General features: G+C 40.4%; 1 protein-coding gene across 10 annotated transcripts in view; it reads left to right on the top strand.

The window, feature by feature from the left end:
- The window catches only part of FAM118B (family with sequence similarity 118 member B), a 46,332-nt gene that overhangs the window by 8,291 nt on the left and 10,836 nt on the right, over positions 1-27,205 (top strand). For all 10 annotated transcript variants that reach the window (XR_004350987.1, XM_032639283.1, XM_032639280.1 and 7 more), the window contains 2 exons: positions 14,146-14,238; positions 18,041-18,293. Coding sequence is in view for 9 of the 10 variants with exons in the window: in XM_032639283.1 (XP_032495174.1) it covers positions 14,153-14,238; positions 18,041-18,293 (339 nt within the window). In the remaining variant the exon portion in view is untranslated. The remainder of the gene's footprint in view (positions 1-14,145; positions 14,239-18,040; positions 18,294-27,205) is intronic.

Here is a 27,205-nt window from a genome sequence, read left to right as displayed (position 1 = left end):
TTCTTGGCTCACATCTTACATCCTAAGAAGTATCTGAAAGACTTTATTTTGCCCACAAACTTGTTTGATAGTTTGGAAGTGTAATCGAGTCCCAGGTTAGAAATAATTTTCCCTCAGAGTTTTGAAGGCCTCGTTGTACTTCCCGGTATCTGTAAGTGCCCTGGAGGTGTGGTGGTTCACACCTTTTCTACAAAACCTTGCTTTGTTGGTTTGGTTTCTCTTCTCTCCCTCACTGGAAGTTTGAAGATACTCTCTCTGTCCCTGGTGGTCTGGAGTTTCACGATGATGTGCCCTGGTGCAGGCATTTCATCATTGACTATTCCGAGTGCTTCGTGGACCCTTTCATTCTGGAAATTCATGTCCTTCAATCCTGGGACATTTTCTTCTATGATTCCTGTGATTTTTCTCCCGAGCTTTTCTTTTCCTTTGATCATTTTTCATAATATCCATTCTTGTCATATGGATATGACAGCTTTAATGAGAGCCCATTATAGTTTTCAGTTTCCTGCTCTCCGCATTGGAGCAGGTTTGAGATCTATTGCCAGAATGAATGTGATAAGAACTTAGCGTTTCACCACAGCTCTCTAGACCCCACTAAGGCATGTCCACGGGGACCTGGAGGGTCCAGCCCTCTGCTCACTTCCGGTTCCATCACCCCAACTCGCCCACTGGCCTCAGTCACTAGAAATGCACTGCTTCTCTCTTCCTTCTGCTGTAGAAACATGCTCTGCTGCTCTTTGGGTGAATCCACAAGTACTTAGTATTTTAAAAAGTTAATTTTACTAAGACACTAAGGTAAATGAAGGAAGAAAAGTTAGGAAAAAAAAAAACCGGAAGGGGATTTATGTATAAGAAAACGTGTGGTGGACTTCCCTGGTGGCGCAGTGGTTGAGAGTCCGCCTGCCGATGCAGGGGACACGGGTTCGTGCCCCGGTCCGGGAGGATCCCACATGCCGCGGAGCGGCTGGGCCCGTGAGCCATGGCCGCTGAGCCTGCGCATCCAGAGCCTGTGCTCTGCAACGGGAGAGGCCACAACGGTGAGAGGCCCGCGTACCGCAAAAAAAATAAAATAAAATAAAATAAAATAAGAAAACGTGTTGTGTAAAAGCAGGGGCAAACTCTTAAGAATACAGTTTTTTGAATTGATGTCAGCATGAAACCAGGATGCTTACACTTGCTCCAAGAGTTCCTCCTGAAAACTGCTTTTCTTCACAGAACCAAATGGGATCACTTGTTCTTTCTACTTCGCTGTACCCTAAACTTATTTCCGGGTGCCTACATGCAACCTGTTCGTTTTCTCAGAAAACAGAAGTGCCTTCCCCCACTCCCTCCGCCCCCATGCATTGTCCCCACCTCGGGGCCCAGGCCATCCAGCCCTCTTGTCTCTCCCTGTGACTCCTCAGTCTTACATTGACCTCCTTCGCTCTTTATTAAAGTATGTTTTTAGGTCTCCCTAACCTGTTTTTCTCTCATCTATCTTTTTTCCTTAATTATTTTCACTGGCCACTTTTTAAGACTGATGCTGCCTGCTCTGCAAAGCAATGCTTTTTTTTTTTTTTTTTAAAGCAATGCTTTTAAAGCTGTTTCTTCTATCAGCCTAGCCTTTCTAGCCCTGGTGGGCCTCTGTGGCAGATAATAACCTCTTTTTGGAGCTTTCAGATTCTTGTTTCAGGTCTAAACAGTGCTTTCATCCCTCAGTTCATTTATAGATCAAAGAGAATATTTTTCAGTTAATTTTTTATTAGGAAGAAATCCAAATACCCTGAACGGAATATCAGCTAGTTTACAATTACAAGCTTAGCCATTTTCCTACGTTCCCACTGATCCATCATTCTCTTGTTCTTAAGGGATTACTGAGATTGATCCAGGGAAGGTACTTGCAAGAACTTTCCTAAAGTAGATGACAGTTCTTTCAAAATCAATAAATACTTGTGTTAGTGCCTGAGACAAAGAAGGAAATAATCACCTGTAATCCTATCTCCCAGAGATTATTTCTGCCATTCAGAGCCCTCCAACACATGATCAGGAGCAGGTTTTTGAACTGTGTTTTGATCTTTAAGTTTGAAATAGGACTGTCTAAAAGTATGTTTGAGTTTTGAAGGGCTGTAATGAAACTTCTGAGTAGGTATCTCATGGGTCTGAAACACAGGAGAGATCTGAGCTGAAGATACAAATTTGGGAGTCATTAGCATTTAGTTGGCCTCGTTGGAGGCCAAACCATCGGAGTAAGTGGGGTAGGGAGAGTAGGGAGTAGGTAAAGTGGTTAAACTGGAGAGCCTCAGATGGTGCCATGAAGACAGTCCACATTCAGGGCATGGGCAGAGGAAGAAGTTCTTTCCCTACAGGGTTGGGAGGAAGGCCAGGAAAACACAGTATCCAGGGGAGATGAGAATGGAATTAAGTGTCCGATGCTTCCAAGAGGTAAAGGAAAATAAGTCTCAACTATTTCATTGAATTTTGCCATAATGGTAAGTATATGTTTACAGTTCCGTTGCCCCTGAAAGATGGAGACTTTTCAAGGGTTTGAAGGGTATGACGTTAGTCATCTTTGGTGAGACAGTACTGAGTTGTGTCTCTACAACGTGGACTCTGGCATCAGCATCCCGTATCTACTGTGTAATAAATAGCCATGTGACCGCTAGCGAGTTACTTAATGTCTCTGTGCCTCCGTTATCTGTGATATCTGTGACACGTGACGGTGATGGTGTCTGCTTCATAGAGGAGTGAACGTTGTAAAGTGCAGAAAAGTGCCTGGCTCACTGTAAACACTACATGGTGTTTGTTGGAGGTGAACTGGATGCGGTAATAGTATCACTTTTAGCCCAGTGCCTGGCATTTAACAGGTATTTTAACATGAAAATTCAACAACTTGTGACTGCAAAGCAGTGGATTTGCTGTGGCTAGTACAGTCCCAGTCATTTTAAACTCTACCAGCATATACAGAATATAATCGTGCCAGGCCAGAGGAAGAACTCAGGGGACTGAGAATTCGCTGCATGTAGCTTTTAAACTGTGTAAAACTCAGATAGGAACTTGAACCCACATGCCGAGACTTGAACCCAGCCTAAATCCTGATTGGGACTGAACCCAGCCAAAACCCACAGTCTTCCAACTGAGATCACACACCTGGTTTCGGGACTTACTGAAGTTCAGGTTCTTGATGTCTCATTGCAGAAAGAATTCAGTGAGAGAGAAAGTGATAGGTAAGTAGTGGATTTGTTTAGAGAGAAACACACTGCACAGAGTGTGGGCCATCTCAGAAGGTGAGAAAGGCACCAGGGTATGGGGCTGTCAGTTTTTATAGGGGTGGATAATTTCATAGGCTAATGAGTGGGAGGAGTATTCCAGCTATTTAGGGAAGGGGCGGGGATTTCCAGGAATGGGGCCAGCACCCACTTTTTGATCCTTATGGATCCTTGGAACTGTCATGGCGCCTGTGGGTGTGTCATTTAGCTTGCTGATGTGTTACGGTGAGTGTATACTGAGGCTCAAGGTGTAGTGGAAGTCGACTTGTCTGCCATCTTGGACCCATTTGGTTCTAATCAGTTTATGTCATGTCCTCAGGCTATGTTATTCTTTCAAAGGTTGTGCCTGCCCCTTTCCCTCCTGTTTCACTGGCAGAGTATAGCACTCTAAGCAAAGACTGTGTGAGCCGGGAAGGTGTGTGATGTGTTCTGTGTGGGTGAGGCTGAGGGCTGGAAGGGATGTTGTCAAGAGGACTGGAGAGGCCAGGCCAGGTCTTGCAGGCAGGATGAGGAGTTTTGTATTATTAAACCCAGAGAAGCCTTTGAGTGATTTTAAACCATGACTTGATCCAATTTGTGTTTTGAAATCCCTTTTGCTGCTACAAAAGACTTTCTTCCTCTCTAGTTGTAAAACACTTAGGATAGATTTAATATATTAAATAAAAGAAACTGATTTCTTAGCCCTAAATACTAAGATCTTTGAGTTGTTTGCCAGAAAGAGTTCCTGCGTTAAGAATCTATATCAGTTTACATCTTAGATATCAGAAACTTGAGTTATAAAAATAAAATGATTTACGTCTAAAATTTTTCATTTAGTGTCAGAGGGATAGTCTTAAAACTTTTAAGTCTGAAATCCTTCTTCTGCCTGCTGGAATCAGATTACCTTCACTCCCTGTTGTGACTGTTGGTGTATCTGAAAAGTGATAGCCTGAATGTTGATTTACTATGCATGCAATTTCCACAGGAATTTGTCTTTTCCCATTTGTTCCATTTTAAAAAGAAATGGCCTTTTATGGTCCTAGTTGCATTAAAAGCAGTCACAGGGTGTTTCTTTGAATTAGAAGTGCGTTCTCTGTTGCACGATAAATTTCTTTCTTGTAATTCTGATTGTGAGCAACATCTTAGATTTCAGTTACTTCATTTCAGTAAGTATTTGCGTGCCTACTCTGTGCCAGGCACCGTTTAGCATCTCGGGCTGCCTTGTGAACTAAACAAAGATCCCTACCTTTGAGGAGTTTATATTCCAGTGGGAGGAGGCAGATGGCAAATAAGCGTAATTAATATCTTTATGATACTACTAATAAATATAACTAGTATACTGGGGGTGGTATGTGCTATGAAATTAAAAGTAGAGCAGTTGATGCAGTGAGTGAGGAGCCTGCAGCTTCAGATACGGTGGTCAGGGTAGCATCATTGAGAAGGTCTGACGAGCAAAGGATTGGAAACTTGTGCGGATTTGCGGGGGGGCGGGGGCGGGGGGGGGGGGGAGGTGAGGTGGTGAAGATCCAGCAGAAGGAACAATCATACAAAGAAAGGCCCCAAGGCCAGAGTGCTCCAGGCCTGTTTGAGGAACAGTAAAGAAGCCAGCAGGTCTAGAGGGAGGGAGGGAGTTCCTCAGCCTTTTAGGAACAGGCATCTCAGTCAAATTCAAAAGTTCATAAGCCAAAATAAGTGAATAAATTAGGGAAAGAATTTTCATTCTGTGAATGCTCTGCAGGTAGTAATCTATAAATACCCTGACTCATGTCTTAACTTGATTTAGGTAATTCCAAAGTAACATGAAAGTTTCTTAAATTCATTTCAAAGGGCAACTAAACAAGCAAAAAATCTCTTTTTCTGTGAATGAGAAACTGATGTTAGATCACAAGCTCATATATGACCTAGCATTTAGTAAAAGCTGAAAATTTACCTTTCCAATTTAGAGATCTCAGGTTAAAAGCCAAAGGCTTTGTTTTACAGCAAAGGATGGCAAAGGTGCCAAATGCACGTATCTCCAAGAGGGGCAGTGACGGGGGTGAAGATTGGGCCGAGTCTGGGAGAAACTGCCCTGTAAGAGTAGGTTTGGTCACCTCCCTTATTTCTTTCAAGCTCAGTTGCTCCAAATCCTTTTTTAACATTTTCATTTGGTGACCTATATTTTCTGTTCTTTGACTCAGTGAGATTTTCCATGTGTTTCTTAAGTTTGCGACCTAAATCAGGCACACTACTTTCATAAGGTCCTGTTACCAAATCAGGTCTGGCTGCTGGCCACTCAGAAATCAATTAAGAAAGAGAGAAATGTTGGTAGAAAGGAAAGTTGCTTTTAATTATAGAATGCCTGCAATCTGCAGAGGTGGTGGACTCAGTGTCCACCCAAAACCATCTCCAAAGATTCTGATTGGCTGTGAAAGTACTTAAAGGGAAAAAGGGAAGTAATCCCAGTCAGTCATTCACGTAGCGGGTCACAGTCATCGACATCCCACTGTGTGCAGGCTTGCTGATGTCTTGTGATGATCCCTCCCCGCCCCCCTCCCCAGCTGTGCAGCGTGTGGGAATCTTATTCCCCCACCAGGGATTGAACCTGGGCCATGGCGGTGAAAGCGCCAAGTCCTAACCACTGGACTGCCAGGGAATTCCCTTGATTTTTCTTTAGATGCTATCGTGTTCACAGTTTGTTCGCCAGATTACTGAAGGGGAAGCTGGGGATGAGATCTGGTTATCTGTTACTTATTCTTCATTTCTACTCCTTTGATCTATGGAAAGAACCAACAGACTAGGATTAGGCAAGGTATCACGTGGTCAAAAGATCTGAAAGGTGTACTAGGGCTGGAGATGAGCAGAGCTGGGGTGGGGGGAGCGGGGGGCGCTGGGGGCTGGTTTAAGGTTAGTGACAAGGCAAAGAGACCTCCTGCAGAGAGCTCTTTCCTGCCAAATGCTGCTTACAAATCCCCACTTGTCAGAACATCATTCCATTTCTGTGGGATCATGGGCAAAGGTCTGTCTTCTTCCTGCTGACTTCCTGTAGGGTGTCGTATTCTTAGAGTGGAAGATGTTGACATGGGTCTGTAGCATCTCTTTTCTTACAGTTGTAGTTGCCCGTTTCCATACAGGGGCAGAACAAGCTACAATTATTTTGATGCCCACAAAGATGCAGATTATTTTCAGCAGTAGTGTTAATCCCATTCTCTTAAAGTCAGTTCTTGGCACTGTGCTAGCCGTAGATTCCGTACTGCTCAAGATGGAGTGGTTTGTCACAACTGCAGTCTGGCCATCATGCAGTCAGCCTTTCCCCTCTGGTGGCAGTTACGGTGTCTGTAAAACCACTCAGGAACATGCATCAGACACTGAGTCTGTAACTCTATTGTCCTAATCGTTAGCTGCTTGAACCTGCTCCTTTGTGACTCAGAGGCCTGGGAGACTTCAACTTCTCTACAGACAAGAGGCAGGAGACGGGGAGGGGTGTTTGTACTTGGGCGGGGTTGGGGTGCAGGTTATGTGATCAATACTAATATAGAAGAATGCTGCCACAGTTGCACGCATGTCAAGTGTATTGTGTTGGTGTGTATATTCAGTATCATCTTTGTTTTGCATATACAGTATTCTTTATAAAGAACCAGGCTTAGTTTATCCAGGAAGGTGTTCTGCCGTACTTGCCCATAACTGATCTTTTCCCATGTTTCTGAATTTTATTTTTCAGAGTATCCTTTTGTGGTTTCTTAAACTTCTTTCTTACTGATTCCTTTCCCAATTTGTCATGGTTGTTTCATACTTGAGTCCTCTCTGCGAAATTGCTGTTTATTGTTTTGAGTTTAGTTTCCCATGAGGTTAAATATGAGGTATGATCACTAAAGAAAATGCTGAGAAGCACACGTCTTTGACTGTCTGAAACAAAACATTCTACATTCATCTCACAGTAAAAAAGGAAAATGGTACAGGTTAATATAACTGAGTTAGACGGGCCCTAGAAAAATTTGCAAGGCCCTTTTCTCTCCTTCCTTTAGGACTGCATAAGCATCACCCCAAAAGGTAATGGTCTGCCCTCTTTTTCTTTTTTTTTTTTTTTTGCAGTACGCGGGCCTCTCACTGCTGTGGCCTCTCCCGTTGCGGAGCACAGGCTCAGCGGCCATGGCTCACGGGCTCAGCGGCTCCCCGTGTCCCCTGTATCGGCAGGCGGATTCTCAACCACTGCGCCATCAGGGAAGCCCTGCCCTCTTTTTCTTTGAAAGGAAATGCCATGACCTCTGCAGACCTCCAGTTCCATTGCCATCCTGAGTGGGAAGTTCAGGAGCGAGCACTTCATAGACATTTAATCTCTGTTGAATGACAGAATGAAAAGATTGAATGCACTCACAGCAAGCTTTTTGCGAAATCCCTCTTTACTGGGTATTTTGATAATTGAGTTTTAAACATAATTAAGAGCCCAAGATGGGTGTCTATTCAGTTCTTTTTTATCCGTTATGTCAGTTTAAGATAGTGTGCAAAGACAGGTCTATTTTGTGTATCCTTCCTATATTCTGTCCTTGGTTTTACTGTGAACGGGTTTTGGATTACATGGCCACAATGGACTTTTGAGATGTCTCACACGGTGTTGACAGTTCACTTAATCACTATTAACATTCAGCTACACTTGAAGTTTTTAACCATAACATTTGCCAAGCTCCGTGTCAAAATGCAACTTGAAAACAATTTTTTCAAACTCAGTGCTGTTTAAGTCAGAAATCCTCAAGAAAGTAAAAAGGAGTGGAAACTAGGTGGGATATTCTTACTAAACATTTTAATTTTTATTATGACAGGAAAGTCTTCCCTTTACAACTTGTCAAATTTCAGCTCATAGAGAAATCCTCTATAATGGTGACGTGGCCTGAGCTCGCCCAGACTTGAAGGAACCTATGTCTGTATGTGGCACATTGTGTGTCCTCTTGGTGGCATGAGAAGCAAGCAGTTGAGGGTCCAGCCATTCATAATTCACACTGTCTTAATAGGGGACTTCAGTTTTCAAGGACTGGCTAGAATGTAAAATCTTACCCTTGAAGATTTGTTTAATCTTATTTTTAATGAATTGCCTGGGTCACTTGTGATGAAATTGTTTGTATCATCGTACTACTTGATACATGGAAAATATTATTTTTTAATAAAGACCATATTTCTTTTTTTTATAAATTTATTTTATTTATGTATTTTTGGCTGCGTTGCTACGCACAGGCTTTCTCTAGTTGCAGCGAGCGGGGGCTTGCTCTTCGTTTGCAGTGCTCAGGCTTCTCGTTGCAGTGGCTACTCTTGTTGCGGAGCATGGGCTGTAGGCGCAAGGGCTTCAGTAGTTGTGGCTCGCGGGCTCTAGAGTTCAGGCTCAGTAGTTGTGGCGCACGGGCTTAGTTGCTCTGCGGCATGTGGGATCTTCCCGGACCAGGGATTGAACCTGTGTCCCCTGCATTGGCAGGAGGATTCTTAACCACTGCACCACCAGGGAAGTCCCCATGGAAAATATTTTTATTAAATATTTTTAAAGTCTCCTTCCTTAGCAACATGTGTCATTGTTTTCAGGATATACTGTCTCAGATACAAGCTTCTCAGAAGCTTCACAGGAGGGAAAGCAGTGACAAAGAAGGAATTTATTAGTTATCATTCTTTGCATGGTAAAATCATCAACTTCCATCACCAACTTCTAATTCAAAGCAGATTTTAATTTGGATGTTCCATTTACTCCTTCTTGAAACACTTTTGTTCCCTGTACATGCTGTGTTACTTTGGTTTTATAATTGAAAATAAATGATATAAACAACATCTCAGCTCTTGAGCCTGGAATACCAGTGTAGTTTATTTTGGGACTTGAGTTAAAAGGCTTTCTGGAATTTGTGATTATACGTCTCAATCCTTAAAGTCTTTCCAGAAACCCTGTATCTTATGAGGTCATTCTCACATTTTTCATTGATAGGTCATTGTTTGCTGGTGAAATCCCAAGAATAAGTGGTATCAATCTGGCATTTGGTCAGTGACTGTATTAAAGCAAATTTTCAGGAAATGAGTGTGATACAGATCTTATCTAACAGAAGGTAGAGGGTGTCAGGCACATACAATTTAGGGATAAAAGTAGGAGCAAACTAGGTTAACCAGAGGTAGAGGAAAGATTTCAAGACTGGGGTACACAGAGGGATCACATCCTGGCACATCTAGATACAGTTCTTATATATCAGTTCCATTTCTTTGTATGAATGAGAAGGAAGAAAATGGAAATTTTGTTTTATACAAAACAAATAGGATAGGCTGCAATCTACATTATAGAACTGAATTCATCAACTGCCTTAGTAAACTATTTTAGTTAATTTGTTACATTGTCAACAAGCTTGTCGGGTGCTCTTTTGTAGTACCTTACACTGGCTATCTTTTTCTTCTTTCGTCTCCCATAGTTGCTAAAAAAAAACAGATGAGTTGAAATTAGTCCAAAAGCCACAATCAGAGGGGCTTGGTTTCTTCCAAGTCGGAGGATGACTGTCTTTTCCCTTAAGAAACAAAGTTAACCCTTTTCTATGTTTATGATAGAGAAATAAACCAGTCTTTATTTCAGTCACTGTTTTATTTTATTTTTATTTTTAATGGAAGAGGGGAAAGCTTGCTATAAATACAACTGATCTTTTAAAACAAGAAATGTACCATCTTTGCAAGCTAGTCGTTTGTAGATCTTTTATTTCCAGGCAAAAATGCCATCATTAGAACTTTTCTCTCCTTTTTATTCCATCCACCCATATCTGAAAGTGTATTATTCTGTGTTCCTTCTGGCATGTCAGTGGTTGGTTTGGGCTGAAGACCACACACTGGAAGCACAGGGAGACCCCCGGATCAGCGTGAGGAGAGTGGCTGGGAGACCCCACTCTCATCCCTCCATGAAGAAAGCAGCCAGATTTTGCCACCTTCGCTAGCACCAAGATGTTGTGAAAGGAGGAGCTGGAATTCTTTCATGTTTTCAAATCTACAACTGCTAGTTTATATGATCTTAATTTCATTCATATAACCAATCCTTTTTCTCTTATCTTTTCCATGTTTCTTAATGGATTTTTCCTAGAACACTTGCCTTGATTTTCCCCTTTTTCACCCACCAGATATAAGCATTCTATTTCTTGCCAAGCCGACAGATTTCAAAGTAGAAGTATCCTATCTGATATGAAGACTTAGGCCTTAAAAAGTTTGTTAATGAGGTTACTTGTCTTGGCATTTACCGAACGTCTAACTTTTATTTTGCTGAACTCTGTTGGCCTTAAAGGATTTCTCAGTGGCTTATTAGCAGTAATTGGGGTAATGAAGACACTGGCACAGGTAATTGCCTTTGTTTTCTTGTGGCAGAAAAGCTTTTTCCACCTCTGCTAAGTCCCATGAAAACTCAAATAGTGATCACATAAAGAAATTAACGTGTGAACTAGTTGCTGCATATTAGGAATTCTGTGCAAGGTTTTCGCAATTAGCTTAGAACCTCTTCAGCAGTACCTGCAGATTGTTTAGAGTAAACAATGGGGTAAAATAGATTTTTTTTTCCTGAAATAACACTCTAAAAGGAATAAGATACGGTTTATGCTTAGATGTCACTGAGGTATACATGTAAGATTGTATCATATGAGGCATCTTTTAGACTGAAGAAAAGATGTTATCCTGTTCGAAAACAGAATGAATGTATGGTCAGATTTAATGTGGGCATATTGAATTACCTCTCGCTCAGTTCCTAAGAGGACCGAGAACATTCCAGTAACAACTTGTCAAGAGTTGTCGGCCATATTTAATTCTCTTAAATTATGTAGATGGAATGGACCTTCATAACAGTTGGCTCTGTAAAGAAAAAAATTAAAAAGCTTAGTATTCAGGTGTTGACACTAAGAATTGACCATCTGTCAGAAAAGAGAATCCAGCAGAATGACCTTGCATACTTTCCAGGAGAAAATGATGGGACCGATCTAGGGCTCTGGTAGGTGGTTGGTGGTGGGAGGTACGTGACAAGTAGTGCTTATCACCGGAAGAAAATGGCTTCATTCAGCTCCTGAATTTAGCCAACTGCCGTGATTGCATCAGCAAAGCACCTAATCACGTAGCCGCTACGAAGCATCACAATTATTTCAAGTAAATCTGCTTTCTAGAATGGGGGAGCTCCGTTCTTTGAAAGTTTGGGACTGTAAATTAAAAACGGGGGGAAAAAAGCTGAGAAGCTAATACTTGGAGAATGTTTTTAGGTTGTAATAGTGCGATTAAGAGCATGAACTTGGAAGGCAGATCGTCTTGGTTTGAATTATGGTACCCAGCCTTTCCGTGCCTCAGTTTTCTCATCACTAAAATGGGGCAGTAATAGTACTTCATAAGGTTATGGGGATAACATGAGTTAATATTTGTAAATAGTGCTTGGCACGTGGTAAGCACTATATAAGAGTTAAAACTCTGGTTTAGTAGCTGAATTAAACATTGGATTATGAAGATGTCCATCTTCAAAACTTAATGAACATTAAATTAACTTTCCTCTATGTTTTACTTTCAGCTTTCTCAAGACACAGTGTTTTCTACATGAGTGTAGTTTGTCCAGATTGCAGATGGGTTTATAGAGCCGTATTTAAGGAAAGAGCATAAGCATATACACTTTTCATTGTGTTCTTTTAAAAAACATCCCCAAACTGCTGGGTTGTCGCATATGTGGTAGAAATTCCCACTCCTGCCACGACTTCTCCAGTCTAGAGCATAGGTAGACTTCAGAGAAATAAAAACCTCATGGAAATATTTTAATGGCAGTTAACTCCTAACTCTTGGTATTGGCACCTGGGAAGCTGTGAGACTGTAATAAGTGATGTGTACATGTAAAAGAAGGGAGTGTGGCATGTGGTGTGCATCCTTTATTTAGCAAAACGTTGGACTGTGGGGAAATGGTTTGCATTTCAGTTAGGTGTTCCTTGTTTGTCTCATCATAAGAGTCCCCTGAAGATTGTGGAGATTCTCGTTCAGTAATTGAGGAGTAGAGCCTGGGAACATATGCTATCTTTTAAATTAACTAATAGACTTTATCTTTAAGAACATATACTTTTAACAAGCATCTCAGATGATTATGAAGGTAGGGCAAGGTTTATTGAGTTAAGTAGTTCGTCTGTCTTCTCTTGAGCCCCAGCTTTCTCACCAACAGAACCAAAGATTTGACTGGAAAGATGGTCTACTTCCTCACTCACTGTTAGGATTTTGTGATCCCTATTTTCCAAGTGATTATGATACCAAAGAATTCCAGTATGTGTGATGGAATATGAGTTGAGGAAATTAGCCTTCTCTTTACCAGAAAAACTAATTCAGCAAACTTCTAAAAATGTCTTAAGAAAGAAAAAAGCTTTCTGATAAAACAGCAAGCTTCAAGTAATTATTAGTAGTTTGGTTTCTAAGTACTGACAATGTAAGGTAATGAAACATCCAGGGACTTCCCTGGTGGTGCAGTGGTTAAGAATCTGCCAGCCGATGCAGGGGACACGGGTTTGAGTCCTGGTCCAGGAAGATCCCACCCACTGCGGAGCAACTAAGCCCGTGCGCCACAGCTACTGAGCCTGTGCTCTAGAGCCCGTGAGCCACAATTACTGAGCCCACGTGCCACAGCTACGGAAGCCCGCACGCCTAGAGCCCGTGCTCCGCAACAGGAAAAGCCACCGCAATGAGAAGTACGCGCGCGGCAATGAAGAGTAGCCCCCGCTCACCACAACTAGAGAAAGCCCACGCGCAGCAACGAAGACCTAACACAGCCAACAATAAATAAATAAATATAAAATTTTTTAAAAAGTCCAAAACTCTGGTAATATGTATTGTCCTCTGTTTATTGGGGGGGACAATATTTAATGTATTGCTATTTTAGAATTAACAGTCCTTATATTTAGCAAGTTTAGTAAACTTTTGAGCAGTTAAAACTTCTCTTTATTGGTCTTATTCTAATCCACGATAATTCTTTCACTTTGTCTAGTTATCACCTGAATATAATTGCTTGGTAATACCTTTCCCATTCTTCATAGTGTCTCAGAACCCAGTCTTTGTTTTGCTAGAGAGTCATGCCTCACTGCCCGTGAGGACACAGTTGTCCAGCAACAAGGGATGTTCAGCAATCAGCAAATTAGTATTGATTATTCTATTCTTGAGCCAGTGATTTCTTTAGGTGAAAGTAAAGGATAATTGGGGGCATTTAGCACACTTACCCGTGGGTTAATTTTAAATCTTTTTTTTTTTTTTTTTTGATTTATTTTTGGCTGTTTTGGGTCTTTGTTGCTGTGCCCAGGCTTTCTCTAGTTGCGGAGAGTGGGATCTTCTCTTTGCTGCGGTATGTGAACTTCTCATTGCGGTGGCTTCTCTTGTTGCGGAGCACGGGCTCTAGGTGCATGGGCTTCAGTAGTTGTGGCACGCGGGCTCAGTAGTTGTGGTGCACGGGCTTAGTTGCTCCGTGACATGTGGCATCTTCCTGGGCCAGGATCGAACCCCTGTCCCCTGCATTGGCAGGCAGATTCTTAACCGCTGTGCCACCAGGGAAATCCTCGTGGGTTATTTTTATTCTCAAAGTCTTCCCCAGGCCTGTCTCATGGGAGAATAGCAGGTATTTCTTAGGCTCCACAAAGTGATGGCCAACAATTGACATGAGTTGATGTTGGTTTTGTTTGGTTTTGGAGGGGGAGGGGAAGCCTTCAGAACTTATATATATCTGTATACTTTGGATAACAATATAGAGCTCCAAAGTCATAATTTTGAGGTTACTTTCCTTTGGATGAATTTAATTCCTTAAATTTGGGACACATTAATTAATGAATTTCCGTTAAGCCGGTTATACCTCTAGAACACTTTTTAGGATGTACAGCTTATTAAAACTGTTTAACGCATGTGCTATTTTGAATGATATACTTTACACATCTAACTGTGGTCCGTGGTGTTTAATCTCTTTTAGAAACTGGATGGCTTCTACAGGGAGCCAGGCCTCGGATATAGACCAGATTTGGGAGCTCTTGAGTGATGGCGCACCTCCCACCAAAAAGCCCAGGTAAACAAGGGAAGGGGATCCGAGGAACAGAGGAAATCACCACTGATGGTAGATAATGAAAAATAACAAACTTACCCTACATCCCAGTTGGCATCACTAATTAATATTGGCCTTCATATAAAAATATTTTTATTTTGCATTTAATTTCTGTTTTTTGTCAAGATCAGAAATGTATATAATTTTAAAAGACAGTTCTTTAAGGCTCATGGTGCCTCACCTCCTCCTCAGAGGTAATCACTTTCAACTTTGTCTGTTTCTTCTAATATTTACATCCAGATTTTTAATACTGTATGTGTACTGCTGTTTGTTCGTTTTGGGTTTTACCTGTTTCTAATTATGGAAGGTAAGGATTAGGCTTGCTGTCCTGAGTCCTCCCCTCATCCATCCCCAGCTGCCCTCCCCAAACACACCATAGACTCTCCTCACAGCTTCCTAGTGTGTTTTATATCACAATTTTTGGTTTAATATTTACATTGTATGACTGTATAAATAGTATTCATAGCTGAGCCTAATGTGTTATTATGTTTCTTTCCTTGTCCATTTTTTCCTCCAGGTTATTAAAGATTGTCTTTTTTTTTGGTTTGCTTTGTTTTCTTTGAACCTATCAATTTAAATTCAAACTCTGATAGAGCGTAAATCTCCTAATCTGCTGACACACGTCAGTAATGTGCAAGTTTAAAGCTGCTCCATGGGTCCTTCCCTCTGGGCAGTTGCGCTCCAGGCCTGCCACATTGCTGCTGTCTGCCGTTTTCCTTTCCTGTCACCCTGGGAATTCCTTTCACATCTCTCCTGTATTGGATCCTCTGTTTCCTGGATCTTATGTCTTCCTTTTTGGTGTACTCCTTCATTTTGCTGAAAAACATCTCGTTAGCTTCCTTAGTAAGGATTCAGAGGAGAAGAGTTTTGGGAGACATTTGAAAATGTCTTTATCGTACTCTTACATTGATGATTTGGCTGAGTGTAGAACTTTAGATACAGACTCATTTTCCTTACAGCTAATGAAATCATTGCCCATTTTTTGCTAACATCGTAAGTGTTCCTGCCACAATAGCCACTCTCTTCTAATTCCTAGTCCTTTGTATTATATGACCTCTTTTTCTTTTCTCATTAGAAACTTGTAAGTATGGTTATTTTATTCTCAGTAATCTGAAATTTCACAGTGATACATCTTCATATGAATCTGGATATCAGGTAACGCTTTCAAGCAGGCTACTAATAATTTCACTTTGGAGGAATTTTCCTGGGTTACTTATTTGATAATTTCCTTTACAGTTCTTTCTGTATTCTGTCTTTGTAGAATTCTTGGTATTCAGATGTTGGGCCTTTTGGATAAGTCTCTAATTTTCTTACAGCTTTCTATCACCTTTGTTTTTATCATTCTGCTTTCTCAGAGATTTTCTCAGTTGTATCTCCCAACCTTATGAATTTTTTATTTCTGTCTTTTTTTATAGAAATAAGAAATCTTTTCGTTTGCCCAGTTTTTTTTTATAGCATCCTGTTCTGTTGCACAGATGCCATTTAAAAAAAAAATCTATGTCAGGATGTCACTGTTTCCTTTTCAGTTTTTCTCCCCTTTCCCGGATTGTCTCTTATTTCCCCCAAGTTCCTTTCTATCTGCTAGTTTGTTTGGGTTTAACTCTCATGCTCGGGATTTTGTTCAAAGGTAAGGTGACCCTTATTTTTCTGCTCATATTTAAGAGAAAACACTGAAAAGCCAATGGAGACTCTGTGTGTGACGAGGGGCTTGGTGGCTGGTGGGCCTCCCTGTGGTTAACAAGCATGGGCCAGGTTCCACAGCCTGCCGGACTCTGTGGGTCTTTTCTTTCATGCTGGCCATTTTCCCCAAAGGGAACTCCTCCCATCTCCTGACCCCACGAGGTTGAGGTGCAGGCATAAGGTTGACTGCCAACGTCCGGGAGTCTTCCTTTAGGAGAGGGGGGCAGGGCAGAGTCTCATATTTCTCATACAGAATGTACACAGTCCCCCTCCCCAAGCTGTGCACGGTGTTCTCAGATACAGAACCCTCTGGTGGAAGCTCTCTGGAGGACAGACCTCCTGTCCTAGAGTTCTGACCACTTCTGACACAGCCTTGCAGTGAATTGACCCTCCACCTTCAGCTGTGCCTGAACATTTCCAAGCTTCTGCAGAGGGGATCAGCTCCTACTTGACCGCTTCTAAAATCTATTGACCTCTTTCGTCTACTTTGCCTATTTTTGTCATCTTTTCCTATTCTGCTTTTTATGAATGTATGCCTTCTTAAAAAATTACTACTACTTAGTGTTTTAGGAAGAACCAGAGGTGAAACATAACTGTTAAATTTTTCCCTTTTAACTGGAAGTCTTAAATTTGGAAAAATCACATCTCAGATCTATAATGTATGAGGTAAAGAATTCAAATAGTACAGCACATTCAAATGGAAAGCAAAAATCCCTGTTCTCCTCAGTCCCCAGAGTTAACCACTATTTACAGTTCTTATGAATACTTCTAGAAATTTATTTTTCTTTTCCATTATGGTTTATTAAAGGATATTGAATATAGTTCCCTGTGCTGTACAATAGGACTTGTTTATTCATACTATGTGCAGTAGTTTGCATCTGCTAGTCCCTCCCTTCTAGAAATTTTAAGTATATGTTTGTGTGCGCTTCACTTTCTTGATCCCCTTGAACTGAAATGCATTTTTCACTGTTTGCTTCTAATGTCTATTATCAGTCTTCCCCAGCAGACTAAGCTTTTGCGGCCAGGGACTCCATGTGTATGGTGCTTTATGAGTTTTTCATGGAATTGGGAATAGGGAAGGCAGTTCTAGAGGTGGTTTCTTCAAAACCAGCTTTCTCAAGGCTAAAAGTACCTTTCCCTTCTTGCATTATGCCAACATGCATATCCTTTTTCTGTTCATTGTATTATGTGAGCAAAAGGTCGAGAAGGGCAGTTTCTTAGGAAAACACATGCCATCAGCATGTGTTTAAATTAAAGTGCATAAACATATTTCAAACAGATTTTAATATAGTTTCAGGATGAAGGGGGCATGGAGAAACAAAACACAAAAATTTGTACCAAAACACAAAAATTATCTCACACAGAAGTCAGGACAGAACTCAGTGTTTATCACGGGAAGAAAGGAATGTTTTTCACCTTCCGTCATATCCGTTGAATAGTTGTTTCTTTATTTAGGTATGTAAGGCTTTTGTGTTTTCAGAATTTTGTTGGCCACTATTTTTTTTTTTTTTTTTTCCCTGCTTGAGGATATCTAGAACAAAGCCGAAGGCAAATGTGTTCCCATATTTGACTATCTCATATTCAGCTTTAGTCATGTTCATTTTCGTCTTTGTGTTCACAAACTCTGGGCTTACGTTTTTTTTATTGGCTTTTCTTTCATCTCCTGTTTTGCATTTCTCAACAATAGGAATTTCACATGTGGGGGGTTTCTTTTCTCTCTGGAATCCAAATCAAATCAGACATGTTTTTTGAAATTTATGTTTGTTTAAAATATAGTTTAGTTATCAAAACTCAACTGAGTGGTGATAGTTGGACCTTTTCCTGATTTTGGGTTTTCTTAGGTTGAGAGGACTACAAAGGAGAAGATCGGTCTTACGATGGCTCTTTAGGATTTCCACAGTAGGGTTATTACTTTCTCAACACGTACTGGCACTACTGTGCTCACACTACTTTGGAAAGGCATCAAGCCTGTGCTTGTCATCTTTGCGGCTGTAGGAGTTAGAGCTGAAAACCATGGCTTTGGATGGTCTTTGTGCCTCGTGTCTGTTGGACGTTCCCAGTCCTCTCATTTGTTTGACTTTTTCAGGAAGCTGCTCCCAAGCCTGAAAACGAAGAAGCCTCAGGAGCTCGTGCTGGTGATTGGAACAGGCATCAGTGCTGCGGTCGCACCCCAGGTCCCAGCCTTGAAATCCTGGAAGGGGTTGATTCAGGCCTTACTGGATGCGGCCATTGATTTTGATCTTCTAGAAGATGAGGAGAGCAAAAAATTTCAGAAATGTCTCCATGAAGACAAGAACCTTGTCCATGTTGCCCATGACCTCATCCAGAAACTCTCTCCTGTGAGTACCCTTGTGTGAGCCCTGGCATTCGATCTTTCCTAAAACCAGACACACATGCTGAATGCAATAAGGAGATTTATGTTTCTGGCCTATAGATTTGCATAACATTTGGCTCTTCTGCAAAATGTCAGTTTATGGACCCGAATCATGGTAGTTACCTTGACCTCATTTCAGTGTGTTGTGGTGGTGGTGGTGCGGGGGGGTTGGTGATGATGGTGATGATAATGTTGTTGAGGCCTTTATTTGTACAAAATGAGACCACTGTCCCATTATTGCTGTGTTTTAAATTTACTTTTTCTACACTCACTACTATAAAAGCTGTGTTCCCTGGCATCCATGCCTTTCAGGGAACCTCAGAAAGATTAGAGATAATTCTTATTTTGTGGATGAAGCAGTGCCAGTTTTTAATGTTCCTTTTAAAGGCAGTCATACATATATATATATATATATATATATATATATGGGATTTTGCTGCGTTTTAGCAAACTGAGCTGGAAATCAATTCCTGAATGATTTAAGGGCCTCTTTGTCTTGCTTCGTTTTAAAAATATCTTAAAAATCAGGATTCACTTAAGATATATTTGGAAATAGTAGAGTTAGCCAAAGCATATTTTAAAGCTTAATGAATTAAGTGCACCTTGAAAAAAAATGTAACTCTTACGCCTTAAAAAGTCAATTATCAGAGTTGATTTTTCCCCCTACGCCCTAGGGCCTATAGGAAAGAAGTGTCATTAAGTGTTAACCTGAAAGGCATTTAAAAGTATTGATAATTCCCTCCTAGATCATGACTCATTCAAAAACTTAGGACCTTTTACTTGTCTTTTCATTTCTTTGTGCTTAATTGGGGTAAAATGTTACTAACCTAGAACAGTATAAAAAATTAATAGACTTTAAACAGCTCATGGGACCTCCATCTCATACCATATACAAAAATTAGCTCAGTGGATTAAAGACCTAAATGTAAGAGCTAAAAACTATAAAACTCTTAGAAGAAAACGTAGTTTTAAAGCTTCATGACCTTGGATCTGGCAGTAGCTTTTTAATCATGACACCAAAAGCACAAGAATCAAAAGAAAAAATAGATAAACTGCACTTCACCAAAGTTGTAAAAACTACTAGGCTCACTGAGCATTATCAGAAAGTGAGAAGACAGCCCCCAGAATGGGAGAAGATGTTGACAATTCATATATCTGATAAGGGTGTAGTGTCCAGAATGTATAAAAAAAACTCTTATAACTTAATAAAAATGCAAATAATCCAGTTTTTTCAGTTTAATTTGTTTTTGAAGTATAGTTGATTTACAGCGTTGTATTAGTCTCTGGTGTACAGCAAAATGATTCGGTTATACATATATTCTTTTTCACATCCTTTTCCATTATAGTTTATTACAAGATATCGAATATAGTTCCCTGTGCTATACAGTAGGACCTTGTTGTTTATCTGTCTTATATAGTAATTCGTATCCGCTAATGCCAAACTCCTAATTTATCCCTCCCATGCTTTGCCCTTTGGTAACCATAAGCTTGTTTTCTATGTCTCTGAGCCTGTTTCTGTTTTGTAAATTAATTCATTTGTATCAATTTTTAGATTCCGTATGTAAGTGATGTCATATGACATTTGTCTTTCTCTGTCTGACCTACTTACTATGGTAATCTCTAGGTCTATCCATGTTGCTGCAGATGGCATTATCTCATCCTTTTTTATGGCCGAGTAGTATCATTGTGTATATGTACCACATCTTCTTTATCCATTCATCTGTGGATGGACATTTAGGTTGCTTCCATGTCTTGACTATTGTAAATAGTGCTGCTGTGAACATAGGGGTGCGTGTGTCTTTTTGAATTAGAGTTTTCTCCAGATATACCCAGGAGTGGGATTGCTGGGTCATATATATGGTAGCTCTATTTGAGGAACCTCCATACTGTTTTCCATAGTGGCTGCACCAGTTTACATTCCCACCCCCACCCTCTCCAGCGTTTAAAATAATCCAGTTTTTAAATGGCAAAGGATTTGAATAGACATTTCTCCAAGGAAGATATACAAATAACCAATAAGTGTATGAAAAGATGCTTGACGTCATTAGTCATTAGAAAAATGCAAATCGGAAACTATGTCAGATACCACTTTACACACACTGGGATAGCTAGAATCAAAGAGTTAGGTAATAAATGTTGACGAGGCTGTGGAGAAACTGTAACCCTCGTACGCTGCTGGGATTGTGAAGTGGTGCAGACAGGATGGAAAATAGCCTGGCCGTTTCTCAAACAAATAAATAGAGTTGTCATATGACCCAACGATTCCACTTGTGCATACACACACACACACACACACACACACACACACACACACACACCCAAGAGAAATGAAAGTGTGTGTCCACACAAAAACTTATAAACAGATCTTATAACATTACTCATAATAGACGAAAGCTGGAAATAGTGCAGATGTCCATCAGCTGTCAAAGAGATAAACAAAATGGGGCATAGTCACACAATAGACTATTACTTGCCAATAAAAAGGAATCAAGTACTGATACATGGTGCAATGTGAATGAACCTTTAAAACATTATGCTGAGAGGAAGCCAATCACAAAAGACCACATGTTAGAGGATTCCACTCATACGAAATGTCCAGAGTAGGGAAATCTGTTAGAGCAGAAAGTAGTTTAGTAGTTGCCTAGGACTGGAGCAGGGATTGAGGGCAGGAGGGTGATAGTTAAAGGGATGGGATTTCTTTTTGAGATGAACATTTTCTAAAATTGACTGTGATGGGGAGTTCCCTGGTGGCCTAGTGGTTAGGATTTCGGGCTTTCACTGCTGCAGCTGGGGTTTAATCCCTGGTCGGGGTACCGAGAACCTGCAAGCCGCGTGGCACAGCCAAAAAAAAAAAAAAAAAAATTGACTGTGGTGACAGTTGCACATATCTGTGGATATACAAATAACCACTGAATTGTATGTTATGTGAACCATATCTCAATAAAGCTGTTAAAAATAAAGGTAAGAGGATGGAAAAGCTGTATGATTCAAACAGTAGTCAATGAAAGTGAGGGTGGCTGTGTTAATATCTGTGAAGTACACTTGAGAGAAAAGAAGAAGAAAGCATAATTTTTTAATGTTCAAACAAATACAAAATTGTTGTCGTATAAAAAGGTAATTAAAGAGTATATAGACCCAAAATATAAGGGAAAAGTATTAAAGAAGTGTGTCAGCCCGGTAATAAAAATGTTGTCTGTCTGGGGGAAAAAAGAAAGAAAGAGCTCATGAGGGCAAAGAGTGCTGTATTAGTCCAGCAAGTCTTGTCTGCCTGGTGCCGTGCCACTTGGCTGAACCCTTCATTCATCCTTTGAAAAGGTCTCCTGAGACTAGAAAGCATGACCTTGCTAGGTGGGTTAGTTATGATTGAAAGTAATGAGAGAATTTAAAGTCAGTGTCAATAAATGTATACTAACCAGACATCAAACTGGAGTCACTAATTATCTTTGGATGAAGATTTAGTATTCACCTTAAAGTGTAGTCGTAGTGTCAGTTCCAACAGAGTAGCAATTATCAAACTCTCTGGTCTCAAGACCCCTATATACGCCTAAAAATTACTGAGAATCTCAAACAGCTCTTGTTTATGTGGGTTATGTCTATTCATATTCACTTTTTTGAAAATTAAAACTGAGACATTTTTTAAATGTTAAATTCATTTAAAAATAATAATAAGCCTGTTACATGCTAACATAAACAACGTGCTCATCAAAAGCAACTATGTTTTCCAAAAACAAAAATAAATTAGTCAGAAGAGTGGTATCATTTCACGTTTTGCAAATCTCTTCAATGTCTGGCTTAATTGAAAATGGATTCTCATATCTGTTTACGTAGTCAGTCAGGTGTCTTTGTGAGGTTTTGGTTTGACTATTCAAAAAAATCAGGGCTTACAGGTACATACTTGGAAAAGAGAAAAGTATTTTAATAGTCTTTTTGGATAATGTAGATACTCGTTGTTGATACTACACCAAAAATTCAGTAAGTGATGGCTTCCTAAAGATTAATAGCCATAAAGAATCTGATATCAGATCATATCCATGTTATTGGTGATATGGAATCTGAACTTCCCTTATGCTGTTGCATTAAGATCCATGATCCATCTTCTACCCATGCATGGTTTTGTAACATTACCCATTGGGAAAATACTGCTTCACTGAGGTGTACGTATCTTCTAGATTTTGACACATTTCATTACACCATCCGAAAAAATTGCATCCATTAATATCACCACCAATCTCATCACAAAGGTATTTGGAAGCTGTCAAGCTCATGGTGGCAGATAAAAGTTTTCTAAAAGTCTGATTTTTGCTTGAAAGCTCAGCTTTCATCATTGGCAACAATGGCAGGGATCATTGGCTAGTTTTTCCTCGAAATGACAGGCTCACTTCATTTATTTTTGCAAGAATGCTGAGAATACTCAAATCTGAATAATCATAGTTTGTCTGCCAGTCATTCTTTCAAGTAAAAATGATGTTTGATGAAAAAAAGGTGGCTAGTTCAGTTTAAAACTCAAAATAATCACGTGAGTGTCTGGCCTCAAGACCCCCATCAGGGAAGTGCTTTGTGTGTACTTCCTGTTTTTCTTTACACAGAATATTAGGACATGTACTTGAGGGTCAGTATTTAGTACAATTAATACTTTTTACTGCTTCATTTTACAGGACATTCTTAAGTGAAACTGGCATTCTTTTCTTACTGTAAGTCTTTGGTAGTGAAGAGTACTACCGTGATTACTGGCACAGCTGGGTTCCACTGTGCCTGTGTCCTGATTCATGCCAAGGCACCTGCAGTTTTACCTGCCATTGCTTTTGTACCATCAGTGTAAATATTAATACAGTTTGAAAGACAAATATCGCCTTAATACCATTATGAAAATAATTTTGACTTTGCAGACCCCTTAAAGAATCTTAGGAGGGCTTCCCTGGTGGCACAGTGGTTAAGAATCCACCTGCCAACGCAGGGGACATGGGTTCGAGCCCTGGTCCGGGAATATCCCACATGCCACGGAGCAGCTAAGCCCGTGCGCCACAACTACTGAGCCTGCGCTCTAGAGGCCGTGAGCCACAAATACTGAGCCCACGAGCCGCAACTACTGAAGCCCGCGCGCCTAGAGCCTGTGCTGCACAGCAAGAGAAGCCACTGCAATGAGAAGCCCGCACACCGCAATGAAGAGTAGCCCCCGCTCGCCGCAACTACAGAAAGCCCGCGCGCAGCAACGAAGACCCAACGCAGCCAAAAATAAATAAGTAAAGAAATAAATTATTTTAAAAAAAAAAAGAATCTTAGGAATCCACGGGATCCATGGGCCACATTTTGAAAACCACTCCAATAGGGGATATGTAAGGAAAAAATATAGGCAACCCAAAGGCTTAAAAGAGAGACACACACATAACACACATTTGGGGAAATATGAAGACTCTCTGAGTATTTGCTATTAAGGAATTAATATTATTGCATTTTTTTAGGTGTGATAGTGGTTTTGCAGACTGTTTTTTATATGTAAATGGGAATCCTTATCTTTAAGGAAACTGTTTAAGTGTCTGAATGATATGATGCCTGGGAATTCCTTCAGAAAAAATTCAGTGAAGGGGGTGGGATATGGTGGAGGGGAGTTTAGGTTAAACAGGATTGGCCATGTGTGATAATTGTTGAAATTGGTACTTGGGAGCAGGGGGGTTGGGGGGAGCACTGTGCAAGCGGGGAGAGATGATACTCTCCTTTTTACTTTTGTGTGTCTTTGAAAATGTCCTTTTTTGGGGTTTTTTTTTGTTGTTGGTTTTTTTGGTTTATTTTTTAAGAATCTAACAAACAACAGTAACATGACAGGGTTAATAGGCCCATCTACTGAGCCAGTTTCTTACAGTAGGGAAATGCCATTGCAAAAATTTTGCGTTTCAGAACTGGAAAGACTGCCATTTTTAAAGGTACTGGAACCCTGGGCAAATCACTTAAGGTCCCAGAATCTATTTTTGCACCTGTAAAACTGGGATAATGCTACTTATCCCACTTGAAAAATAAGTGAGAAAATGTATGGGAAGTGTCTGGCACATAGTAAATGCACTGTAAATGTTAATAACCTTGGTGAAAATGAGTCAGGATTTTTTTTGTAGTTTTTACTATGTCTGGGATCAGAAGGATGGGAGTTACAGGGTAGGAGGAAATGAAGCAACATTGGATTCAGTTCACTGTTTTAAATGAATGAGAAAATGTCCATAAATATGTGTGGGAGTTTGGTATTTCCTTTTGACCTTGGAACCTCCTTGTTTGTTTTCATTCTTTTGTCTTTACTTAGGCCATTTGTGGGAAATTCAGTTCTCGGGTCACCTGTTTCAAGAGAGAAGAAGTTGATTTTAAGTCTGAGGAAGTCCATGCAGCTATAGAAGCCGCTTTCCTTCCTGTCTGTGTTGATATGCAAAATGTAATAACTGAAAGAGGACCCAAAGATAGTTAGCTAAAATAAGTGGCTCATGACTTTTATTTCCAGACTTTATTTAACCTTCTGTATTTCTTTTCTTAGAAGCAAGGAGGTATATCCCACACCCATGCTTACCTGTTCGTATACCCAGGTGTTTATCTGTGTGCATGGTAATTAAACTGGTGCTGGCTTGTTAGTGTTGTTTAACCGTGAGTGTATGAATCAGAGTACAAAATGAAGGTATGAAAGATGAGGAAGTTCTTAAAGTCACCGTATTCTTTAATTTTAAACTTAATTTTCATTTTTGGAATGGGTATTGTATTGTTTATACACATTGCACAAATACAAAATGATATAAAAGGTGTACATCCACCATGGCATCTCACTCGCACCCATGGCTTTGTCTACCTCCTTTCCCCGACTTGCCCCCAGTTGGTCACCACCCTTTTTGAGTATCCTTCCAGTGTTCTTTTCTGTAAAAACAAGCAAATAGGATTCTATTTATTCTTATTTCATTGCTTCCACCCCCATGTCAACAGGTAGCATTCTAGACATACTGCTGTGTACTTGTTTGTTTTACGTGACAGTATATCCTGGACATCTTTCCATACCAGTTTCCTGTATATGGATACTTGGCTTATTTCCAGTCTTTTACTGTCACAGGTAACAGAGCAGTGATAATGTTGCATATGTCATTTTATTTGTTTGCAATTACGTCTGTGGGATATATTCCCAGAAATGAGATTGCAAGATTATAGGGTACATGGATCGTAATGTTGATGGACATTAAAGGGGCACCATATTTTTTATAACAAATCTAGAACAGTGCCTGGCATTCAATAGTAGTTGACTCTTGCATGTAGTGAAATTCAGTTTCTTCACTGTTCGTTTCTGATCAGATTGTCCATTCTGATTAAGTGCTAGAGTCCCTACTTGGTTGCCTGTGGGCTGCTAATATGTGACGTAATAATTTATGCCATGATGTAAAGAGAGCGGACAGAAGTTGAAAAACGTGACCCACATTCTTAGCCACATAAATCGTGGGCTGTTCCATCTAGTTAGCCCTAGAAAGGAGTCTGAGCCCACTGACAACAGGGTACAGTGAGAAGCCTGTCTTGTGGTAAATGTAGCATAGAACAGCGATCGACAGAACTAGACAAACTTCTGGGTGTGTCATCACCAGGCAGAGGTACTGTTTCACCTCTGTGCTCTCATTTTTCTCCTGTGAAAATAATTTACCATTCACTTGGAAGGTATAATGAAAAAATGGATAATTTTGTAAAATACTTTGAAAAAAATAGGAAGCACATTTGGCAAATTGAAGTGTGCTTTATGAATCTACTTACGTGGTTCCGGTTCCGTGGAAACAGATCTTTATCGGCGCATAGTGCTATTAGAAAGGTATACAAGGCAAACCAGGAGGGTAGGGAGACTGCTTTGAGGATAACAGGAGGATTATGGCTAGTCTGCTATCTAGCAGCTAATTGCAGTTACTTGGAGTTTGAATGGGGAATAATGGGGCCTTTAAGAGCTGATTCTTGCTTAGATGTTATCTAATGGGATGGTGTTGCAAGAATAAGATAGGGATCGGATATTTTTCATAGCACACTGCATAGTTACTTTCCTGTTTCACATTCCTTTTGTCCTAGGGATCACTTTGCCTTTTAAGTTAGAAAGCCAACTTCCCACTTGAGATTGGTATTATATTTCCTCATTAGTTCTCAGGGATATTTACATGTAGTATTCAAAACAAACCCGGGAAAACAGTTATCTAAATGAACCATTTGTTAAGAAATAGGGAGTCTGTTCAGAACTGATTAGTTTTGGTATTTTTAACAGTTGCAAAATAAAGATTTTTGGTAACCATTATCGTGTACTGAATATTCTCCCTAGCAGCCTTGTAAACAAGTGGCTGAATTATGCCAGGGAAAAAAACAGGCAGGGGGAAGGTAAGCAGTCTGTCCTAAATCCATCAGCATCTGTGAAAAGCACCTAGGATTAGAAAAAGACATGTTAAACCACATTTAGAGCTGTCTTTTAGTGGTTATTCCCTAGATAAGGAAAGTTTAACAGAAAGTATTCTTACCTGAGGCCTGCTCAAAGGGTAGTTGGAGCTGTGCTTTCTGCCCCAGTTTTCCTTTAGTCTGGACAGTAGTCACCTCTCCTCGCCATGCCCATCTTCTTCATTCTATAAAAATGCCTATTTAGAGAGCGTGTGCTTCTTTGCATATGATGTAGTAGTGTGGGTGCGGATCACTTGCTGTGTGCTCAAGTGTGGGGCTGGCAGCTGGCCTGTATACTCCTGTTTTCCTTATTAGAACCCTGTGAGGGAGACAGTATTTTACTTTTTTTTTTTTTTTTTAATGTTTTGGCCATGCTGCGCGGCATGTGGGATCTTAGTTCCCCGTCCAGGGGTCAAACCCGTGTCTCCTGCAGTGGAAGCACAGAGTCTTAACCACTGGACCGCC

This window comes from Phocoena sinus, chromosome 8 (genome assembly GCF_008692025.1).
Source record: "Phocoena sinus isolate mPhoSin1 chromosome 8, mPhoSin1.pri, whole genome shotgun sequence".
NCBI classification, from domain to species: domain Eukaryota; kingdom Metazoa; phylum Chordata; class Mammalia; order Artiodactyla; family Phocoenidae; genus Phocoena; species Phocoena sinus.
Note: the sequence above shows the minus strand (reverse complement) of the source record. Positions and strands in the feature narration are given on the sequence as shown.